We start from the raw sequence: 19,403 nt of genomic DNA on the forward strand, positions 1-19,403 counted from the left end.
TGAAAACCTGCATGTAAACTCCCGTCAGATCCTTGGTTGATGACTGAACTGCTCGTGTGGGAGCGAGACTCAAGGAGGAGAGAGCAGAGATTTCAGTGATCATCCACTGCAGGGGGACAGAGAGTTTGGATCTCAAGTCCCACCAAGTCACAGGGGCTGTGCAAGCACTGTGGGCTTTCCCCTGAACCTACAGCAAGTCCACACCTTGCGAGAAAAAATTAGGTTCCAAGACTAACGGGTTTGTGTAGGACTAAAGGCAAAACTGCAACAGATCCACCCTCACAAAAATAAAACAATGCCTCCAAAAGTTCAAAGTGGAAGGCCTGATGAAACAAAGGCCAACACACTTCAGAAGATAACAGACTCCAAAGGCTCTACAAAATGCCATCAGTGTCCAGAACGCAACTAAAAATGACTAGATGTGTGAGGAACGTGGAAATGTGATTCCTAGCCAGGAGGAGAAAGCAGTTCCTAGAAACCAGCCCCAAGATGATCCAGATGTTGGAATTAAATTTTTTAAAAATAAATTTATTTATTTTTGGCTGCATTGGGTCTTTGTTGCTGTGCGCGGGTTTTCTCTAATTGCAGAGCAGGGGCTACTCTTTGTTGCGGTGTGCGGGCTTCTTATTGAGGTGGCTTCTCTTGTTGTGGAACATGGGCTCTAGGCATGTGGGCTTCAGTAGTTGTGGCATGCGGGCTCAGTGATTGTGGCTCACAGGCTCTAGAGTGCAGGCTCCGTAGCTGTGGAGCACGGGCTTAGTTGCATCGCAGCATGTGGGATCTTCCCAGACCAGGGCTTGAACCTGTGTCTGCTGCATTGGCAAGCGGATTCCAGGGAAGTCCCTGGAATTAAATATTAAAACAGCTTTTATAAATATAGGTAAGTCCTCAAGGGAAAAATTGGCCATAATGAATGACCACAGAGAATTTTAGCAGAGAAACGGAAATGGTCAAAGAGAACCAAATAGAAATTCTAAAACTGAAAAGTACAACAATAAATGAAAATGTAACTTGATGGACTTTAACGGATTTTAAGAACAGTTTGGAGATGGCAAAAGAAAGGGTCAATCATCTTGAAGACAAATAAATAAGAATTGTCCAATCAAAAGAATAGAGAGTAACAATAGAGGTAATATGGATCTGAGAGACCACAGTAGAAAGTCTAGGGACTTCCCTGGTGGTCCAGCAGTTAAGACTCCGAGCTCCCAGTGCAGGGGGTCCAGATTCGATCCCTGGTCAGGGAACTAGATCCCACGTGCCACAACTAAGCGCCTGCATGCCGCAACTAAAAGATCCTGCACGCCGCAACGCACATCCTGCATGCAGCAACAAAGATCCCACGTGCTGCAACTAAGACCCGGCACAGCCAAATAAATAAATAATTATTTTTTTAAAAAAGAAATAAAGTTTAATATAATCGTGCTTCGGAGGGAGAAAAGAGAGAGAATGGGGCATAAAAAAAATTTGAAGAAATGATGACCTGAAATTTCATTAATTTTGGGTCAACTTATAGATCCAAGAATCCCAACAAATCTCAAGCAGTATAAACATAAAAACAAACAGCCAGGCAGGCAGGCATATCACAGTCAAGCTCTTGAAAATCAAAGACAAAGAGGAAACTGTGAGAACAGTTGGAGGAATAAGGACACGTTACATGTGTCTGACTGCACATCGAAAAAATGAAGGTGAGAAGAAATGGAATGAAATCTACATTCAGAAAGAAAGCCAACCCAGAAATATTATTCAAAAATGAGGGAGAAATGAAGACACTTAGGTGACAGCTGGAGTGATTGCTTGCACTACAAGAACTAAGGTAGGAGTGACCAGAGCAAATTTGAACAAAGAAATGGCAGGAATGGTTCTGGGTTCTGCTGTCCACCAGCTGGCTCTAGGGACGGGCCCTGAGGAAGGTCCAGGGGCAAGCAGCACAGGCAGGCTTAACAGGCTGGCAGTCCTCAGGCAGCTGGCGTCACCTCTTGGGCTGCGTGTCCCTGTTTCCTTGCTGCCCTAGCTCTGGGGAGCCACAGACCTGACACCAACCCTGAACACTTCAGAGCCTGACGACTGCCTCTGGGCCTCCCAGTTCAAACACACATCCAGGTCCAATAAGCACATGAAAAGATGCTCAACATCACTAGTCACTAGGGTAATGCAAATCAAAACCAAAAGGTACCACATCACGCCCATTAAGATGGCCATTATTTAAAAAAAAAAAAAAAAGAAAGAAAAAGAAGAAAAGAACACCTGTTAGTGAAGATGTGGAGAAATTGGAACCCTTGTGCATTGCTGGCGGGAATGAAAACTCATGCAACCACTGTAGAAAATTTGGCAGTTCCTCAAAAAGTTAAACATAGCATTACCATATGACCCAGCAATTCCACTCCTAGGTACATACCCAAAACAATTGAAAGCAGGGACTCAAACAGATATTTGTATACCCACATTCACAGCAGCATCAGTCACAACAGCCAAAAGATGGGAGGAACCCAAGTGTCCACCAACAGATGAATGGATAGACAAAATGTTGTATATATGTAGAAAGGAATATTATTGTCTTAAAAAGGAACAATAAGTCTGATAGGTGCCACACCATGGATTAACCTTTAAAACATTCTTCTAAGTGAAATGGCAAATAATATGTGATTCCAACTATACGAGGTACCTAGAATAGGCAAATTAATATAGACAAAGTAGAATAGAGGTTACTGGGAGCTTGGGAAAGGGGTGGTGAGGAGGAGTGTTTAATGGGGACAGAGTTTCTGTTTGGGGTAATGAAAAAGTTCTGGAGATGATGGTGGTGAAGGTTGCATAATAATATGAATATACTTAGTGCCACTGAATGTAGACTTAAAAATGGTTAAAATAAATTTTATGTATATTTTACAATTTAAAATATATATATACATAGAAGATGGCCTGAATAACAAAATAAAGTTTTGGACCCAAAAAGGTATTTTCTGATGGTGTGGCCCAGTTGGGTGGGTGTGGTTGGGTGTTTTGCACAAGTCTGCTGCCCACTCTCCGCTGACTGCCCTGAGTTGGCCTTAGCTGCCAAACTGTCGGGAACTCTGTCGGGAACTCCCCTTCTCCTTTGAAGCAGGAAGTTTAAATTATCAGGTCAATTAGGAAAGACACAACCGAAAAATACAAGTTTCATTCACACTTCCAGGAGGCGTTTCCTGGCTGGGTGCCACCTCTATTATTTTTGGCGAGGCTGCTGAAAGCCCCACAAACCCTGAGAAGGTACAGTGTAATCTTTGATTCTGTTTCAAGGATCAAAGCAAGTGAGTTTGGCTGTAAATGCAGATAACATTTCAGAGATGGTTTCATGAAAGAAGTCGCTAGACCAGGGCAGAAAGGGAGCTGGTGTTACATCACTTCCAGTGACCTCGGCCGCCTTGGCCCTGGCAACCTGTCCCCACCTGGGGGCCCCGGGGCACGAGGTGCTAGAGGTCTCGCACGTAGGGCAACAGCGCTCCCCCGCACCGGCGCCTCCTGTGCCGGGGCGCTGGCTGGGCAGCCGCTCAGGGTCCAGCCTTGAGGGGTGAGTTGAGCCAGCCCGCCCACGGCGAGGGAACCGGGCTCCTCAGGGGACGGTCCTCGGGGCCAGCCCCGCCCCGTCGCTCCTGGGCGCACGTACGCGCCCGGCCCCTGCTGGTCTCCAGCTACGGGTACTCTCCGGGCACTCCGTCCAGGAAACGCTGCAGCCCCTCTGTGCCAACCCTCCCAGGTGCCCTCGGCCCCCAACATCCCTCCTGACGCTCAGCACTAACTCAGTGCAGTTGTCGCCGCGTCTGTCCCTGAGTCCCAGCTAGAGCCAGGTGGACGCCACGATCCCGCCGCACCGAGCCGTTCCTCAGCGCAGCGCGCCGCGGGCGCCTGCGCACGCGACCCCGCCCGCCCTCCGGACCCGGCCCTTCCTGCGCCTGCGCACGCGGCCCCACCTGCTCTCGTGGCACTCGGCGCGGCATCCGGCTGAGCGCCCTCCCATCAACCCTCGCGTCCTGCTGCCCCGCTGGCAGGGCCCAGAAGCGCCTGCGCGACCGAGGCTTCACGACGCAGGGCGCAGGCGCAGCGCGGCTGGGAGGCCAGCGAGGGGCGTTCCGGGAGCCGGCGCGGGGACGTAGGGGTCGGCCGCGCGCACGCAGGGGGCGTGGCCGCACGACAAGGCGGTGCTGGGGCTCGCGCTGCTCGCGGCTGGGGTCGCGGGCTGCGCCCGGCGGGTTAGTGTGTTGAGGTCCGCGCCCTTCCGTCCCTTCCCGACCCCGGTCCGCGCCGGCCCTGGCCTCGCCTCGCGGCGGCCGGTCTCGTCCGTTTTGTAGGTGCGCTCGGACTCGCTGTCGAGGGAACCGGACCGTCGTGGCGCCGCGTGGCCGCAGGTAGGTGGGCTTCGTGCGGCGGCGCCTGAACCGGGCGCGCGCTGTCCTGTCCCGGGGAAGGGCCGGGTCCCTCGGCGCCGGGCAGGTTGGGGACCTCGCTCCCCGAATTAGTGAGAGCCAGGCGGGGCGGGGTCCCGGGCGCGCACGGCAGGAGCGGGAGTGGTTCGTGGTCACCGTTTTTTCAGCGCTCGGTGAGAAACTGGACCGGACGGCATTTACCTGCTGTCTTCGGTCTCTGCCTCCCTAGCGTGTTTTTAGTGTTAGGATGGGACGGGCTTTCGGGTGGAAGACCCCCACCTCCCGCCTCGCCACCAGCGTTGGGGGTTGGGGAGGCAGGTGCTGGGGCCCCTGGCGGCTCCGAATGCTGCAGGCCGCCCTGGGAGGTCCTGGGCGGAAAGACCAACAGGCCGTGCCCCCTGGAGGAGCTCCCGCAGATGGGGGTAGGTAAACACGTGGGAAGCCGCCCCGAAGGTGAGTGCAGACTGGCGCCCCTAGGTGGGAGCCGGTTGAGCAGTGGGGGGCGGGGTGTGTGTGTGTGTGGAGGGCTTGTTGGGGAAATCGCGCCAGGAGGGGTGAAGCAGAGAGCGCTCTGTGCAGGCCGGGAGTGGACCTCGTGTTGCAGGGAGACTGGGGAGGTGGCTACCCTCAGACTGGACTGCGGGAGGACTCCTTGCATCCGACGGGAACTGCACCTCCTTTTTTGTTTTGCGTTTCTTTGGGCTGCTCAGGGGTGATGATGGTCACTGTTCTCCAGGCCCTTTGCAGGGACCACCTTGGGGTGGCGAGAGTAGACAGAGCAAGTGAAATTTAACTCGGGTTCGGATTCTGGGCTGTTGACAGGGAGGGGAATGCAGGGAGGATATGTTTGGGGTGGGGGTGGCTGCACTGTGAGTAGCGACATGAGTCTGGGAGACACAGGACGGGTGTGGGGGTGGGGGGAAAGCTGGAAGGCACACAGGTAGTGCTTGCCATGCTTCTGGGGCTGTGATGTAAAAAGATCTTATGACACATTTTGCACCTGACAGTACAGTGCTTGGGCGGCTGGGAGATGGTTCACAGGACTGTGAAGCGTAGCTTGTAAATGGCGTGGTGATGTGTGGTGGGGTCAGCTGCCTCTGCCACTAACTGGTTGGTGTGTGTGGCCACAGACGAGTGACTTTACTCACCACCGTGCCTCGGGGTCAGCCTCATCAGGGGTCATTGTTGGCCATGACTAGAGCCGTCAGTGAAGGTTGTTATTGTCACTCCTGAAATTCTTTGACAGCCATCCAGGCCGTCCAAGGAAGCCCAGGGGGATCTGATCTGGCCCCCTGATCTGGCCTCCTGGGATTGACATCACCGCCATCACATCTTGCCCTTGAAACATCCCAGGTGGCATGTACCTGCTTTCTGGGACCTCCCAGGCAGGCCTCTGGGCCCCCTTGCATGGAGAGCTCCTGGTGGGGGCCCAGGGTCGGCTGCCCAGTGGTGGTGGTTGGGCCTAGTTCCCACTCTTCCCACCTTGTTTTTGGACAGATCGCTTCGGATGGTGGCCTGCGTCTGACAGTCCCATCAGCTCTTCTCAGCTCTTCTGAGGCCGCAGTGGTCAGCTCCCCGCTCAGCACTTGCCTGGAGCACCCCTTCGCAACCGTCTGTCCCGTTGTGTCTGCGCGCCGCTTCTGCCCACCCTCTGGGCGCCGTCCCTCCCTCCTCTCCCCCTTCTTTCTCTAGTTGACGTGACAGCTCCCGTCTGCTCCCAGCATGCCTCATGGCCGGCGCCAGGGCCCTCGCAATCCCATCCGGGCGGCAGCCAACTACGCCAATGCACACCCCTGGCAGGAGGACGGGGCCACTCCTGGGGTTGCGTACACCCCCCTAGTGGATCCCTGGATTGAGCGGCCCTGCTGTGGGGACCCTGTGTGTGTGCGCACGACCATGGAGCAGAAGAGGTCAGCGAGTGGTGCTGTGGGCTGTAAGCCCGCGGAGAGGGGCCCCCCGGCAATGCGCATGGGCCCGCGGCCCCTCAGGGTGGACTTCCACTGGGTGCCCGGCTCAGACCCAGGCACCTTCGATGGCTCCCCTTGGCTGCTGGACCGTTTTCTGGCCCAGCTGGGCGATTACATGTCCTTCCGCTTTGAGCACTACCGGGAGAACCTCAGCCGCGTCTGCGAGATCCTCGGGCGCCTGACGGGCCGAGCCCGGGCGTGGGCAGCCCCCTACCTCGATGGGGACCTGCCCCTGCCTGACAACTATGAGCTTTTTTGCCAGGATCTTGAGGAAGTTATTCAAAACCCAAACAACTTTGCTGAGTACCACGCTGCAGGGCCCTGTTCTTTGCCTCTGGCCTCGAGCCAGCCACCAGTGGCCCCACAGCTGCCTGTAGTGAGACAGTACTTAGCTAGGTTCTCAGAGGCCTTGGCCCTCAACATGGGCACTCCCCCCAGGTCTGTCCCCGCTGCTCTGGCCACCCCCACTGTTTCTAGTTCCAATTCCACATCTAGAAATGCTCTGTCTGAGCAGCTGCTAGCCATGGAGAGCAGCTCTGGGCCTGTGGAACCTTCTGCCTTGTCCAACTCTGCAGGCAGTGCTGGTCCTGGTCCCGTGGGGCCATCTTCTTCCCAGCCAGGGGAGGCGGCCCCCAAACCTGTCCTTGCAGTTGCAGAATCTGCTGAACCCCCTGCCCAGAAACCAGGTCCCACTAACCCAGGGGGTCCAGGACCCCAGAAAACAAAGGAGGAGGTTTCTGAGACAGAGGCAGGCCAGGAGGCATCCTTAGGTACCCCAGAGGGGGCAGTGGACACCCCAGCCACCCTAGGAGAGCCACCATTCTGTCCCACGCACCAACCCACAGCACTGGATTCCGAACACGGCCTGGGCAGGTATGGCAGTGCCCCCTTGTCATGAAGTGGTCTGCGTGACCAGGGAACCCCACGGCCCCCCTGTCAGGACAGTGGGGTATTGCCAGCTAACTCTAGATGGGGTGTACCAGGTAGTGCCCTGTCCACTTGCCCCATTGCTGGGCAGGAGATGGACTTGTTTGGCGTCTGCCATGTCTGAGCACAAACAGCTCCCCTTAAACTCCCACCCCAGGGCACAGCAGGACAGTGGCCTCTGCCCTGTGCCCCTCATTCTCCAACACAGTGGCCCAGAGGCTGCCTCCCACTGGGCTCTTGGCTGCATCCCAACACCTTGTTGGGAAGCGCCTTCTCACTTGGCCTGTTCCCGCTAGTTGGAAAGAATTGCGTAGACCAGTCCCCATCAAGTTTGTACAGTCCTTGTAACTAGTCCCCCCCAAACCCACCCCCTTCAGTGCTGGCTGGGACTGGACTGGGTCCGCTGTGCCAGCCCTTTTGGATCTAACTCCTGTGGTGTCTGCTTTGACTCCTGCCCCAGTCTCTGCTCCCTGTGTCCCCTATCCTCTGGACTGGAAGTTAAGGAAGGTTGCATGGAGGAAGCAGCTGCTTTCATTATTCAGTATAAGTGGGAGGGTGTCTTGGCAGAGAAGGGTGCTTCCCTATGTACGGGCTTACCAGCAGCCCTGGCCCACTGGGACAGCTTTAATGCAGGAGGGTGGAGTGGGGGCCTCCTTGCCAGTCTCAGCTCCCTTTCAGGCATTTGCCTGCAGTGTTAGCATCTAGTCTTGTTTTGGCCCGCGCTGCCCTCCCCTCTGCTCTTCAGCATCCTGCCTCCACGCCCACTCGTGCACTTGGCTGCTTCAGCACTCAACGCCCAGCGCTGTAATGACTTGTGCCTCTGGATGGACTGTGAGTCCCTAGGGCAGGGCTCCATCAGTCATCCTCGTGTCCCTGCTACACAGTCGGTGCTATTAAACATGGGTTGGATCCATGGCTGAGTGAGTCCTTGTCCACCTGGGAGCAGAGTCTGGGCCCAGCCGCGAGCACCCGGTCAGCGTTGCAGGTGTGGTTCATGGCAGGGACTTGGATCCTTGCAGGGTCTGGCTGAATGGGTGGGAGTGGGAGGCTTGGTGGGAGGGGTGTGGGCTTGAGAACTATCTTCCAGGCCAGCGGTGAAGTGAGCAGGCAGCAGACCAGGGCTGTGAGTCCCCAGGGCCGAGGGTGGAGTGAAGGAGTACCTGCTCTGCACAGGGAGGGTTTTCTAGTAACAGAGCTGACTGGGAGGCTTCTCCAGCCCAGGTCAGCACAGGACAGGCACAGTGCATCTGCTCCGAGGGACAGATAGGCAAACATTTCAGGCCCCTGTGGGTCCTATAATTGGGAAAACAAAACACCTTCCTGGAGAATAGGAAAGAAAAAGAAGTGGAAATATAACTGCAATCAGAAAGTCATTTTAGGAAGGAAAGTAATAAGCAAATGGTAAATTTTAAGTAAAATAGACATTGTTGGGATTACTTCATTAGTAATTTGCTTGAAAATGTTCTGGGTTCAGGTGGTTTTATTTCTGAGTTATTTTACGGCACAGACACCTCATAAGTAAAACAGCTGCGAGTCTTAGAAGTAGGTGGGAAGCTGATGTAGCCCCAAAGTGAAACAAGCAAGTTGATAAGAAATCAGTGTGCACCCTTGGTTCTGATCCAGTGGAGGAATTTGGATGTTCCAGCCCAGCCTGGTCACACTGCTGCCCCCATGCTATTGCTCAGGCCCGGGCCCTCCTCCTGCAGGCTGTCCTGGTCAGCTGTGGCCTGGCCCACGTATGGGTCTGATGTCGTTGGCAACATTGGGGCCCCAGAGCTGCCCTCTGGGGCGGGTGGCCCAGTCAGCAGCCTTCTGCACAGGCTGCCTCTCCCGTCTCCACTTAGTGGACCTGGAGTGAGTTCCCTCAGCCCAAGATTTCCATCTTCCGTTTTGACCCCCGGTCTCACTGGGGGCCTTTTCCCCCTCGGGCCCCAGACGGCTCCTGCAGGCTCAGGTTATGGTCCAGCATACCTCTCATGAGGGTCATCTGCAACGGCAGGCCCGGGGGCTTTGGAGAGAGACTGGACAGATGACCTGCGGAAAATGGGTTCTGTTCGTGTGCCCTGGCCATGAAGAAAAGGACGGGAGGGCAGGCCTCAGTTGTGAGGGCAAGGTCACCCATTCCTGGGGTCGGGAGAGGGTGGGAGGGCGCTGGCCTTCCAGACTGGCAGCGCCTATCGTTCCGCAAAGTGACTGCCCCATATTTAGCTGGCACTGTGCCCTGCCTTTGGGCAGATGTGATGACCCAGCTGCTCTCCTCTGGGGGGAGAAGGAACACAGAGGGCCAGGAGAGGGGGCTCTGCTGTGCGTGGCAGGAGAAGGGCCCTTGGGTCATGGCCACTCCCGGCTCTGCACACGTAGGCAGCCCACCCGGAGGAGGGTGCTCTGGGCCTGGCAGGGTTGCTGGATGTGCTCAGGGTGGGCTGTGCTGGGGCGTGCATTCCAGACCATTGTGTCTGTCCCTCGCTTCCCTTGGAAATACCCGGAGGTCTCATTTTCTAAAGCTGGGACACGATGGGCACTGTGGGAGGGTTTGTAAAGCGCCCGTGTCCAAGAAAACTAACACCGGAAGTGTTGAGGATGAGGTACTGTGAGATACAGAACATTTTTTAAAGCTGCAGGAACGAAAGGACGTGGAAATTGGTATGGAAGGATGAGCAGAGAACTTGTAAATAAAGCCGAATAAATACAGGGGTTTAGTTCACGCTGGCAGGGCTGTTTCCAATTAATGGGGGTAAAGTGGATCATTCAGTGAGAGGACTTGGAGCAGCTGGTCAGTTGTCTGGAAAACAGTGAAACTCACTATGTGCCAGCCGTGCTTCAGGTGGATTAAAGATTTAACGGTAAAAAGTCACAAAAGCACCATGGGGAGGTACGGGCAGATTTTCTGCTGTGATTCCAGACATTCTAGGTGCCGTGAACCGCAGGAGGCCTCTGGGCGCGCTGAACCCTGGCCCGCGTGCAGGTGGCGGCTGCTCGCTCCATGGTCTCGGCTGAACCATGAGCCATTGGAATCACCCGTCCTCAAGGCGGCGGGGTAGGGCTGAGTGAGTGCCCAGTGGGGGTCACCGCCTTGTTAACAGCCTGGAGGTCCGGCAGCGAGGAGTGCGGTCACCAGGCTGCTGGCGCTGTGTTGGTCAGGGCGGGCCGACTGTGCTGCAGGAACAGAACCTCCACATCGTGGCCACCCCATCCATTGTGGTCCCTCGGGTCGTGCCGACAGGGCTCTACTGGCTACGTTTCTCCATGACCGCAGAGACTGGGGAAGGACTGCTGTGAACCACTAGTGGTGCGCATCACTCCCCTCCGTTCACCTGGCCTGAGGGAGCTGCTGAGCCCTCCCGCGAAGTGGGTGGGGCCCTCAGCACCGAGCCACAGGACACAGCCGTGCAGCCGTGACGGGGGGCCACATGGGCCGTGGGGAGAGATGCCCGTGCGCACCTGCTCAGGCTGCGTGGCCTAAGCGACAGGAGGTGCTTCCTCCCGGTCCTGGAGCCTGGGCATCCGAGATCCAGGTGTTGGCAGGGTTGGCTGCTCCCGAGACCCCTCACTTCGCTGTGTGTCCCCCAACGGTCTCCCTCAGTGTGTCTGTGTCCTCGCCCCCTTATGAGGACACCGGTCCTATTGGATCAGGGCCCACCATATGACCGCATTGAAGCTTAATCCCCTCTTTGAAGCCTCTGGACACAACCACGTCTGAGGTGCTAGGAGTGGAGCTTCAACATGGGAACTTGGGGGAGACAGCTGGGCCATCAGAACGCCCGACATGGGTTTGTTTGTTTCCCATCTTTGCAGTCTTGGGCAGTGCTGTGGTGAGCATCCTTCTGACGTCGCCCCTGTGTGCAGAGCTGCTCCAGCCCCGAGCAGGATGTGCCCAGTTCTGTATCTGGGACCCCTACAGAGGGTGCGAAGATGTTACTCTATATTCCCAAGTTTAAACATTCTTCCTTTCACGTGACTCTGGAATCTCCTGGCTTGCAGGGCGCCCTTGACAGCCCGTTCCTTCTCCCCGGGTGCCCTGTCTCCCTGTTGGCGGGGCCGTAAGAAGGTGAAGAGGGACGTCCCTGGCTGCTTTCCACCTGTGTGTCTGAGCAGTGCCGGCCTGGGCCAGCGGTCGGGAGTGAGCCCGCGCCCTTACACCTGCCTGTGCGGGTGGCAGAAGTGCAGCCACGGTGCAGGGACACCTGCTGGCCGCTGGGAGTGCCACATCGGCCCCCGAGAGGCCTCAAGTGATAGCGACCTTCACCACCACCATGCTTAGGGGCCCCTCTCCAAGTGGGACTGGGTTCACGGGAACTTCCTGGGCACCAGCCCGTGGGCATCAGCCCCATCCCAGGCCCTGGGGAGGGCCATCTGGGCACTGATGTCAGCCCTGGGGAACTGCCCCCTGTGGACCATCCCTCCTGGCGGTAGTGGGCCCCAGAGGCCAGTGCTGGTGCCTGGGAACGGTCCCACTTCCTGTAAAACATGGAGCTTTTCTGTGCATTCACCGGGAACAACCAGGGCGGCAGCCCATTGCTAGCCAGTCCCACCCTGGCCCCTAAGTGCCAGGCAGGCCGGCTGAGAACACCCAAGTGGCCTTCCTTCCTGCCATCTCCAGCTCCTGGACCAGTGGCTCCTCACCCTGGCATTTCCTCCTGGCCCGGCAATGATGGCCTGTCCCCCCATCCTAAGGAGTCCAGTTGGTGCCTCCAAGCCCTCAGCTGTAGGAAGCCCTTCATACTTTTTGTTGGTCAGGCCGCAGAGGTGCTTAGGGGAGAACGGGCTGTGCTCACCTCTGCCCAGGCACCCATCATATCACGTGGACCTTGACCCCAGCGGAGGAGCCTGGTCCTCCGTGGCCATCTTCCCCAAACACGGGGCAAGTTGGAAAGGACACTCACAGCCCCCAAGGGGCTTCACACGAATTGCTGGCAGCTGCCCAAGGGCCCAGGATGCTGCCCCAGGGATGTGAGGCCAGCGCTGCTGCTGCCTGAGCAGTGGATCCTGCCAGAGGGAGCAGCGTCCCTCCCAGGCTTTGCAGGAGCAGGTGACTTGCTTCTCTTGGATTGAACAAGAGGCTCAGGCCCAGGACGGGTGGGTGGCTGTCCTCCCTGGGCCTCAGGAGCACAGCACTCAGCTCCACTTCCGAAACTCATGTCCACAGCCATCCCCGAGTTTGCTTGTGGACCCTCTGGCTCACAGGGAGGTGCCCTGCGCACGGGGGGCGGGGTGGGTAGGCTGTAGTCGGGACTCGGGGGGCTCCTGCTGGCTGGGCTCAGGAGTCTTCCCCGTGCACGTGCAGAACAGCCAGCACGGGCCTGCCAGCCTCAGGCCGTGCGCAACCGGGCGCAACTGAGGCCACCACCTGGGCTTCTGGGCGACGCTGTGCCAGAGGCGGGCAGGCCCAGGGAAGGGCTATGAGGGTGTTCCTAGTCTCCCCCCACCCCCCCACACACGGACACGTCAGGCCCCGGGAGGCAGGCATGGCTGGGTTGGGGGAAGGCAGTGTAGGGATGGTGCCCGGTTCCCGCCTCCCCAATGGGCTCTGAGGCCCGCTAAGCACGGGGCTGCTTGTGGCACCGTCCTCCTCCCCACCCCCTCCCCGGGCCAGGGAGCTGCCTTCCCGGAACCCCTCTCCAGGATCCGCATCTTTGAAGCCATGGATACTGACAGAGGATTCAGTGAATCCAAGGTCGCCAGCCGGGCGTTGACAGATGCCCGGCCACGATACTATTTCTGATTTAATAACCGAATGGGAGGCTGGCCCTTGGTAATAATTAGGGCTAATTACTGAGGAGGTGTTGACAGAAAGGCTGAGAGGAAACAAACTACCTTTATCCCGGGGCTTAGAGTCAGATTACACTGTGCTATCTGCCTCTCAGAAAGGAGACGCTTCAATCACTCACCAGAGGCTTCAAAGGGGAAGGGGCCCTGGCCGTGCACGGGCTCAGGAGGGCTATGAAGCATGCCTTTGACTCCGAATGGCCACGCAGAGCCCACTCCAGAGATGGTTTCTTTGTGAAGTTTGAGTTCCCTGGGCAAACCTGCCGCTGCACCCGGGCCTGGGCGGGGCTCTGCAGGCACGGGCGGGAGGGGGGGCCAGGGCTGGTGCTGAGGCCAGGTCCTCCCTGGGCTGGGCCCATGCGTGGCAGTCCGCAGGAAGGCAGGGCGGCTGGTGCGTTTTCCTTGGCCCAGGGAGCGAGCTGCAGGGAACAGGGTAGGGCTGTCACCCAGCAGGCTGTCCCCTGTCTCACCTGGACCCCTGAACCGCAGCTTCTCCACAGCATTGTGGGCCAGTCTGGCCTCCTCGGAGGGGGCTGTGTCCTCGGCCTTACTATTGGGGGACCACTCCTGGGGGCCTGAGTGTCACTCACTGGGCTGCCCTCACCCAGTGAGCCAGCACCGTGGACCGGATGCTGACCCACAGGGACCTCGGTGACAAGAGGCTAACTACCTAGAGCGTTGTCCTGTGTCGTGGGCTTGTTGCTCACGCGCTGTGTGCCGACTCCCCTGGACCTCCCTGCGTTTCAGAGATGGGGGAGGGGTGGTGGTCAGACCTCCATGTTCTGTGAAGCAGGAGGCTTCCCAGTGATCTGGCCTGGACTGCCCTGGGGCCGCCACGTCTGTAACGTGACTTCCAGGGGCCAGTTCTGGGATTTGGGCCTTGCTGTGGTCTGAGCTGATCAGGAAGGTGGAGGGCGACGGGGCCTACTCAGGATGGCCTGTCCAGGTGTGGCCTGGGAGGTGCAGAGGGGCTGGGTCTCAGTTCCTCCTGGCCTGGAGAACTGGCCAGCTCAGAGTTTTCCTGCTAGAATGGCCGTGCCGCATGAGAGAGAGGGGACTGCTGGGTCAGCATCTCCCTTCCCTGGTGCTACTCTGCTTTGGGAGTAACAATGAGCATGAAGATGATAAAAGTTACCAGTAAATTGCTTAGCTGAGTACTGACTACCTTGTGTTGGGGGCGCTATTGATGGATTTAAGTCTATTTATATTAGGGCAAAAATAGGATGGGAAATCACTTTAAATAGGAGAAGCACTTAAAAATTGTCATTAAATCTGTTTAAAGTCACCTTAACTGGAATGAGAAATTGGATCTAAAGCCAGAAAAATCTAGACAGGAAACTGGGTTTTCATAATACCTTAGTGGTAAATCAAATACCATTAACTGTAGGTCAAGAAAAAATAGCCCCCAAATATTGTTCAATATATGTTATTTGAAAAATAGCCTCCTCGAAAATGGCCAGGAGGGCGGCGGCCCAGTGGTTGCCCCATGCCTGGAAGGTGCTGGTGCCCTCCCCTTGCGACTGTTGTGCGTGGGGACGGCACGGTCGTCCCGTGATGAACAGCCTTGAGCACTGTGATCCACCCAAGTCTGGAGCTTATTCCGATTTCCTTAGTTTTCCTCTTGTGTCCTTTTCCAGGACCTCAGCTAGGACTATGTGACACTTGGTCACATCCCCTTGGGCCCCTGTGGGCTGTGATGCCTGAGACAGTTTCAAGGCGAGTACCCTCCGCTATGATTTGCCGTTTGTGTTTCTCGAGATCAGCCTGGGGTCTGGGTTTCTAGGAGCAAGACCTCCAAGATAAAGGGCCATTGCACCGTGTCAGACCCAGGGGACGTGCTGTCAGCATGACCTTGATCGCCTGGACGGTGGCGGTTGTCGGGTCTCCCCTGTGAGGAGGGCTACCTCCACGCACACCCTCGCAGGCGGGGGTCCAGCTCCGCCGCCTTGCAGGTCACTTGGAATTCTGCTCAGATTTGTCTGCTCTCCCTGTTGATCTATTTCTTCAGTCGTTTCCTTCATCACTGTGGACTCACGGTATCAATCAGGACTGATTGTTAAGACACGAACTTACAGGGAGTCCCAACACATGTACAGAAACCTTTCCATGGTCAGAGCCCTCCTCTCGCTGCCCCTTGGTCATGAGCCCACCCCTGACCCCTGACTCTGGCCCCTGGCACCTCCAGTCACGCTGTCTACCTGGCCCTGCCGTTTCCAGAATGCCGTGTGAATAGGGCCAAGCAGTATGTAGCCTGTTACTCGCTCTGATTTTCTGGGGAGGCGTCCATGGTGTTGCGTTCATCAATACTTTCTTCCTATTTTATTGCTCAAGGGTGTCTTGTCATTTCGCATTCGGGCGATATTCTGAACAGAACAGACCAGTCAGGTACAGGTGTTTGTGTGCACGTATGTTTTCATTTCTCTAGATTAAATATCCAGCGGCGGAGTGCTGGCAACTTGACGATCGGCTGTTTTGTGCTCCAGGGACCTGCTGGGCTGTCATCCAGGGCGTGTGTGCAGTTTGTATCCTCACCTGTGGCTCAGCAGCCGTTGGCTTCCTCGGGGGTTTGTCTTCTTCATTTGAACCGTGTTGTTTTCATTTGCATTTCCCTAGAGGCTAAGGATGCTGAGCGTCTTCTTGTGCTTATTTGCCATCTGTACACCTTATAGGTGAAGTGTCGTCTGTTCAGATCTTTTGTTTAGTTGCTGTTGAGTTTTTTTAAATATTACTGATATACTAAAACGTGCACATATTTAAAGTGGATAATTTGATAAGTTCCAACACCTGTGTAAGCATCACCATACCCAAGACATGAATGTGCCTGCTGTCCTTAGGGAATCCCTAGGGTTTCCTCCCAACCTTCGACCTTTGTAAGGCCTCTCCCCACTCCCTGCAGCGCCCCTCCCCAGGAGCCACTCATCTGTTTCCTGTCGCTACTGGGTAGTTTGCACTTTTTAGAAGTTTATGTAAATAGAATAGAATATTTACTCTTTTTTTCTGGCTGCTTTTAGTAGATATATGATTTTGAGGTTGATTCGTGGGGAGGCGTGATCAGTGCCCCTTTGTTGTTGAGTATGGGTATACCACCGTTTGTTCAGCCTTGATGGATGTTTGGATTGTTTCCAGTTTGGGACTTTTTTTGGAGAAACAGCCACGCTTTATTCCAAAGCCATTGTACCAGTATGTTCATAGGAGAGTTCTTCTGCTTCACGTGCTTCCCAGCGGCCAGGGGTGTGGTCAGTCTTTAATGTGGGCCGCTCCCATAAGCGTGTAGTACAGGTGACTGTGGCTTTCGTTTGTGTTTCCCTGATGACCAAAGCTGGTGAGTATGTTTTCAGGTCCTAATTTGGCATTTGCATATCTTCTTGGCTATAGTGTTTATTCACATCTTTTGCCCTTTCTTTTAAAATTTACTTTCTGTTTTTATTTACTTTTTCTTTGCTTTCCTCATGAATTTTGAGGATTCTTTATATATTGTGGATGCATGATTTACAAATATTTTCTCCCAGTCTGTAGTTTGTCTTTTCATTTTCTTAACACCATCTTTCAAAGAGCAGAAGTTTCTAATTTTCTTGAAATGAAATTTATCCGTTTTTCTGTTGTGGATCATGCTTACTGATAGTTTTTAAAAATCATGAATGGATGTTGAACTTTGCTGGATGCCTTTTCTGTATCAGTGTAGCTGATATGGTCTTGTGTTTTTTCTTCTTTAGTGTGTTAATGTGATGGAGTTATCTCTATTGATTTTGGAATATTGAATCTGCTTTGTGTTCCTGAAGTAAACTCTAGTTGGTCATAGTGTATTCTTTTTTTTTTTTTTAACTTATTTATTTTATTTTTATTTTTGGCTGCATTAGGTCTTCGTTGCTGCGTGCGGACTTTCTCTAGTTGTGACAAGTGGGGGCTACTTTTCATTGTGCACGTCGTACTGGCTTCTCGTGTTGAGGAGCACAGGCTCTAGGCATACAGGCTTCAGTAGCTGTTGCACATAGGCTCAGTAGTTGTGGCTCGCAGGCTCTAGAGCACAGGCTCAGTAGTTGTGGCACACGGGCTTAGTTGCTCCGCAGCATGTGGGATCTTCCCGGACCAGGGATCGCCACCATGTCCCCTGCATTGGCAGGCAGATTCTTAACCACTGGGCCCCCAGGGAAACCCCCGTAGTGTATTCTTTTTATATACTGCTGGATTTGATTTACTTTTTTTTGAGGATTTTTACATCTGTATTCATGAGGAATATTGGCTTGTGGTTTTCTTTTCTTGTACTGTCTTTATCTGCTTTTGGTATGAGGATCATGCTGGCCTCAAAATGAATTGGGAAATGTTCCCTTTTTTTCTGTTTTCTGGAAGAAATTATATAGAATTGGGGCTATTTTCTCTTTAAATGTTTGGTAGAATATGCCAGTCAAGTCATGTGGGCTGGAGTTTTCTTTTCTTTGCAAAGATTTTAACTAAAAATGCAATCCCTTTAGTCACTATAGGGCTATTCAGGTCATTTCTTCTAGGTGACCTAGAAACCCCGTAGTCTGTGGTTTTCAATTTCTATTTCATCTAAGTTGTTGTATTTATGTGCACTGAGTTATTTATGGTATTTCCTTATCCTCCTTTTAAGGTTAGTGGTGTCTGTAGTGATAACCCTTCTTCCATTATTATAATTGGTTTCTTCTCTTTTTTCAGTTGTCAGGCTAGCTACCGATTTATCTATTTTATTGATCTTTTTAAAGATCCAATCTGTGGTTTTGCTGATTTTTCTCTGTAGTTTTACAATTCTCTTGTTTTATTTATTTCTTTTCTGACCTTATTATTTCCTTCCTTTTCCTGGCTTTGGGCTTATTTTTCTTCTTTTTCTAGTTTCTTGAGGTAGAAGCTAGGTCATTGATTTGAGACTTTTCTTCTTTTCTTTCTTTCTTTCTTTCTTTTTTTTAAAGAAAACCTTTATTTTAATTTTTTTTTTTGCCACACCATGAGGCTTGCAGTACCTTAGTTCCCCAACCAGGGATTGAACCCAGGCCCACTGCAGTGAAGGCACGGAGTCTTAACCAGTGGACCACCAGGGAATTCCCCCTTTCTTCTTTTCTAATTTGGCATTTGATGCTATAAATTTCCTCGAAGTCCTGCTTTAGCTGCTTCTGACAAGTTTTGCTATTTTATATTTTCATTTTTATTCAGTTCAAAATATTTTCCAATTTCTGTTGGGACTTCCTCTTTGCCCCATTGATTATTTAAAAGCATGTTGTTTGTTTCCCAAATATTTGGAGATTTTTCCAGTTGTCTTTCTGTTATTGATTCCAGGTTAAATCCATAAGGTCAGAGAACATTGTGCGCTTTTGGTTCTTCTACATTTTTTTGAGATATAATTGACATATAACATTGTATTAGTTTCAGGTATACAACATAATGATTTGATAGTTGTATATATTGCAAGATGATTGCCATGATCAGTCCAGTTAACATCTGTCACCTCACATAGTAACAAAGGTTCCTCTACATTTTTTTAAATTTTGTTTTATTTTTTTTTGTCTGCATTGGGTCTTCATTGCTGCGCACAGGCCTTCTCTAGTTGTGGAGAGTGGGGGCTACTCCTCGTTGCAGTGCGCGGGCTTCCTATTGTGGTGGCCTCTCTTGTTGTGGAGCATGGGCTCTAGGTGCATGGGCTTCAGTAGTTGTGGCACATGGGCTTCAGTAGTTGTGGCTCACAGGCCCTAGAGTGCAGGCTCAGTAGTTGTGGCGCTCAGGCCTAGTTGCTCTGTGGCATGTGGGATCTTCCCAGACCAGAGCTCGAATCCGTGTCCCCTGCATTGACAGGCAGATTGCCAACCACTGCACAGCCAGGGAAGCCCTTAAGGTTTGTTTTAAAACACAGGATATGGTCTATCTTGATGAACGTTCCATGTATATTTGAGACGTATGAGTTGTTCTGTTGGTGGAATGTTCACTTCATGTCAGCTCAGTCCAGTAGATAGATAGTATTAGGTCTCCTGTACTATTTTCTGGCCATTTGTTGAGTTGATTGCTGAGGAGTTTGAGTCTCTAGCTGTAATTATGTATCTGTCTACTTCTGCTTTCATTTCCATCAGTTTTTCCTTCATGTGTTGTGAAGTTCTGCTGTTAGCGGAGTACATGTTTAGGACTTTCATGTCTTCTTGATGAATTGATGGCTTGTGTCATTGTGTGTTTTCTTCTCCCTGTTAATAGTCCTTGTTTTGAGGTCTGCTTTCTCTGATAATAATGTATCCATTACACCTTTTTTTTTGTTATTTGTATAGTATATCTTTTATATTTTTACTTTCAATTTATCTATGTTTTTATTTTTTTATTTTATTTACTTATTTATTTTTTGGCCACTCTG

At 53.2% G+C, this 19,403-nt stretch overlaps 2 protein-coding genes and 1 long non-coding RNA gene across 5 annotated transcripts in view; 2 read left to right on the plus strand and 1 right to left on the minus strand.

The window, feature by feature from the left end:
- Positions 1-507: 507 nt before the first annotated feature.
- On the minus strand, positions 508-3,889 carry LOC137203532 (uncharacterized). The gene is made up of 2 exons (XR_010933162.1): positions 3,774-3,889; positions 508-843 (listed from the first exon to the last, which is right to left on the minus strand). It is a non-coding gene; the product is annotated as an uncharacterized lncRNA (long non-coding RNA).
- Positions 3,890-4,133: 244 nt separating this feature from the next.
- The window catches only part of GNB1L (G protein subunit beta 1 like), a 44,042-nt gene continuing 28,772 nt past the window's right edge, over positions 4,134-19,403 (plus strand). The window contains exon 1 of one of the 3 annotated variants that reach the window (XM_067699890.1): positions 4,134-4,378. The gene's annotated coding sequence lies outside the window, so the exon portion shown is untranslated. Of the gene's footprint in view, positions 4,380-19,403 lie in introns of all 3 variants that reach the window. The other 2 variants (XM_067699891.1, XM_067699892.1) reach the window with 2 other exon arrangements.
- RTL10 (retrotransposon Gag like 10) lies at positions 4,250-8,206 on the plus strand. The gene is made up of 2 exons (XM_067699889.1): positions 4,250-4,379; positions 5,895-8,206. Exon 2 carries the CDS (start codon positions 6,120-6,122, stop codon positions 7,260-7,262), a length of 1,143 nt encoding a protein of 380 aa, XP_067555990.1. The 5' UTR covers positions 4,250-4,379; positions 5,895-6,119; the 3' UTR covers positions 7,263-8,206.

Source organism: Pseudorca crassidens, chromosome 12, assembly GCF_039906515.1.
Source record: "Pseudorca crassidens isolate mPseCra1 chromosome 12, mPseCra1.hap1, whole genome shotgun sequence".
Lineage (NCBI taxonomy): Eukaryota > Metazoa > Chordata > Mammalia > Artiodactyla > Delphinidae > Pseudorca > Pseudorca crassidens.

Coding starts and splice junctions, on each gene's coding strand:
- RTL10 (XM_067699889.1), top strand. CDS start 6,120: ATGCCTCATGGCCGGCGCCAGGGCCCTCGCAATCCCATCCGGGCGGCA.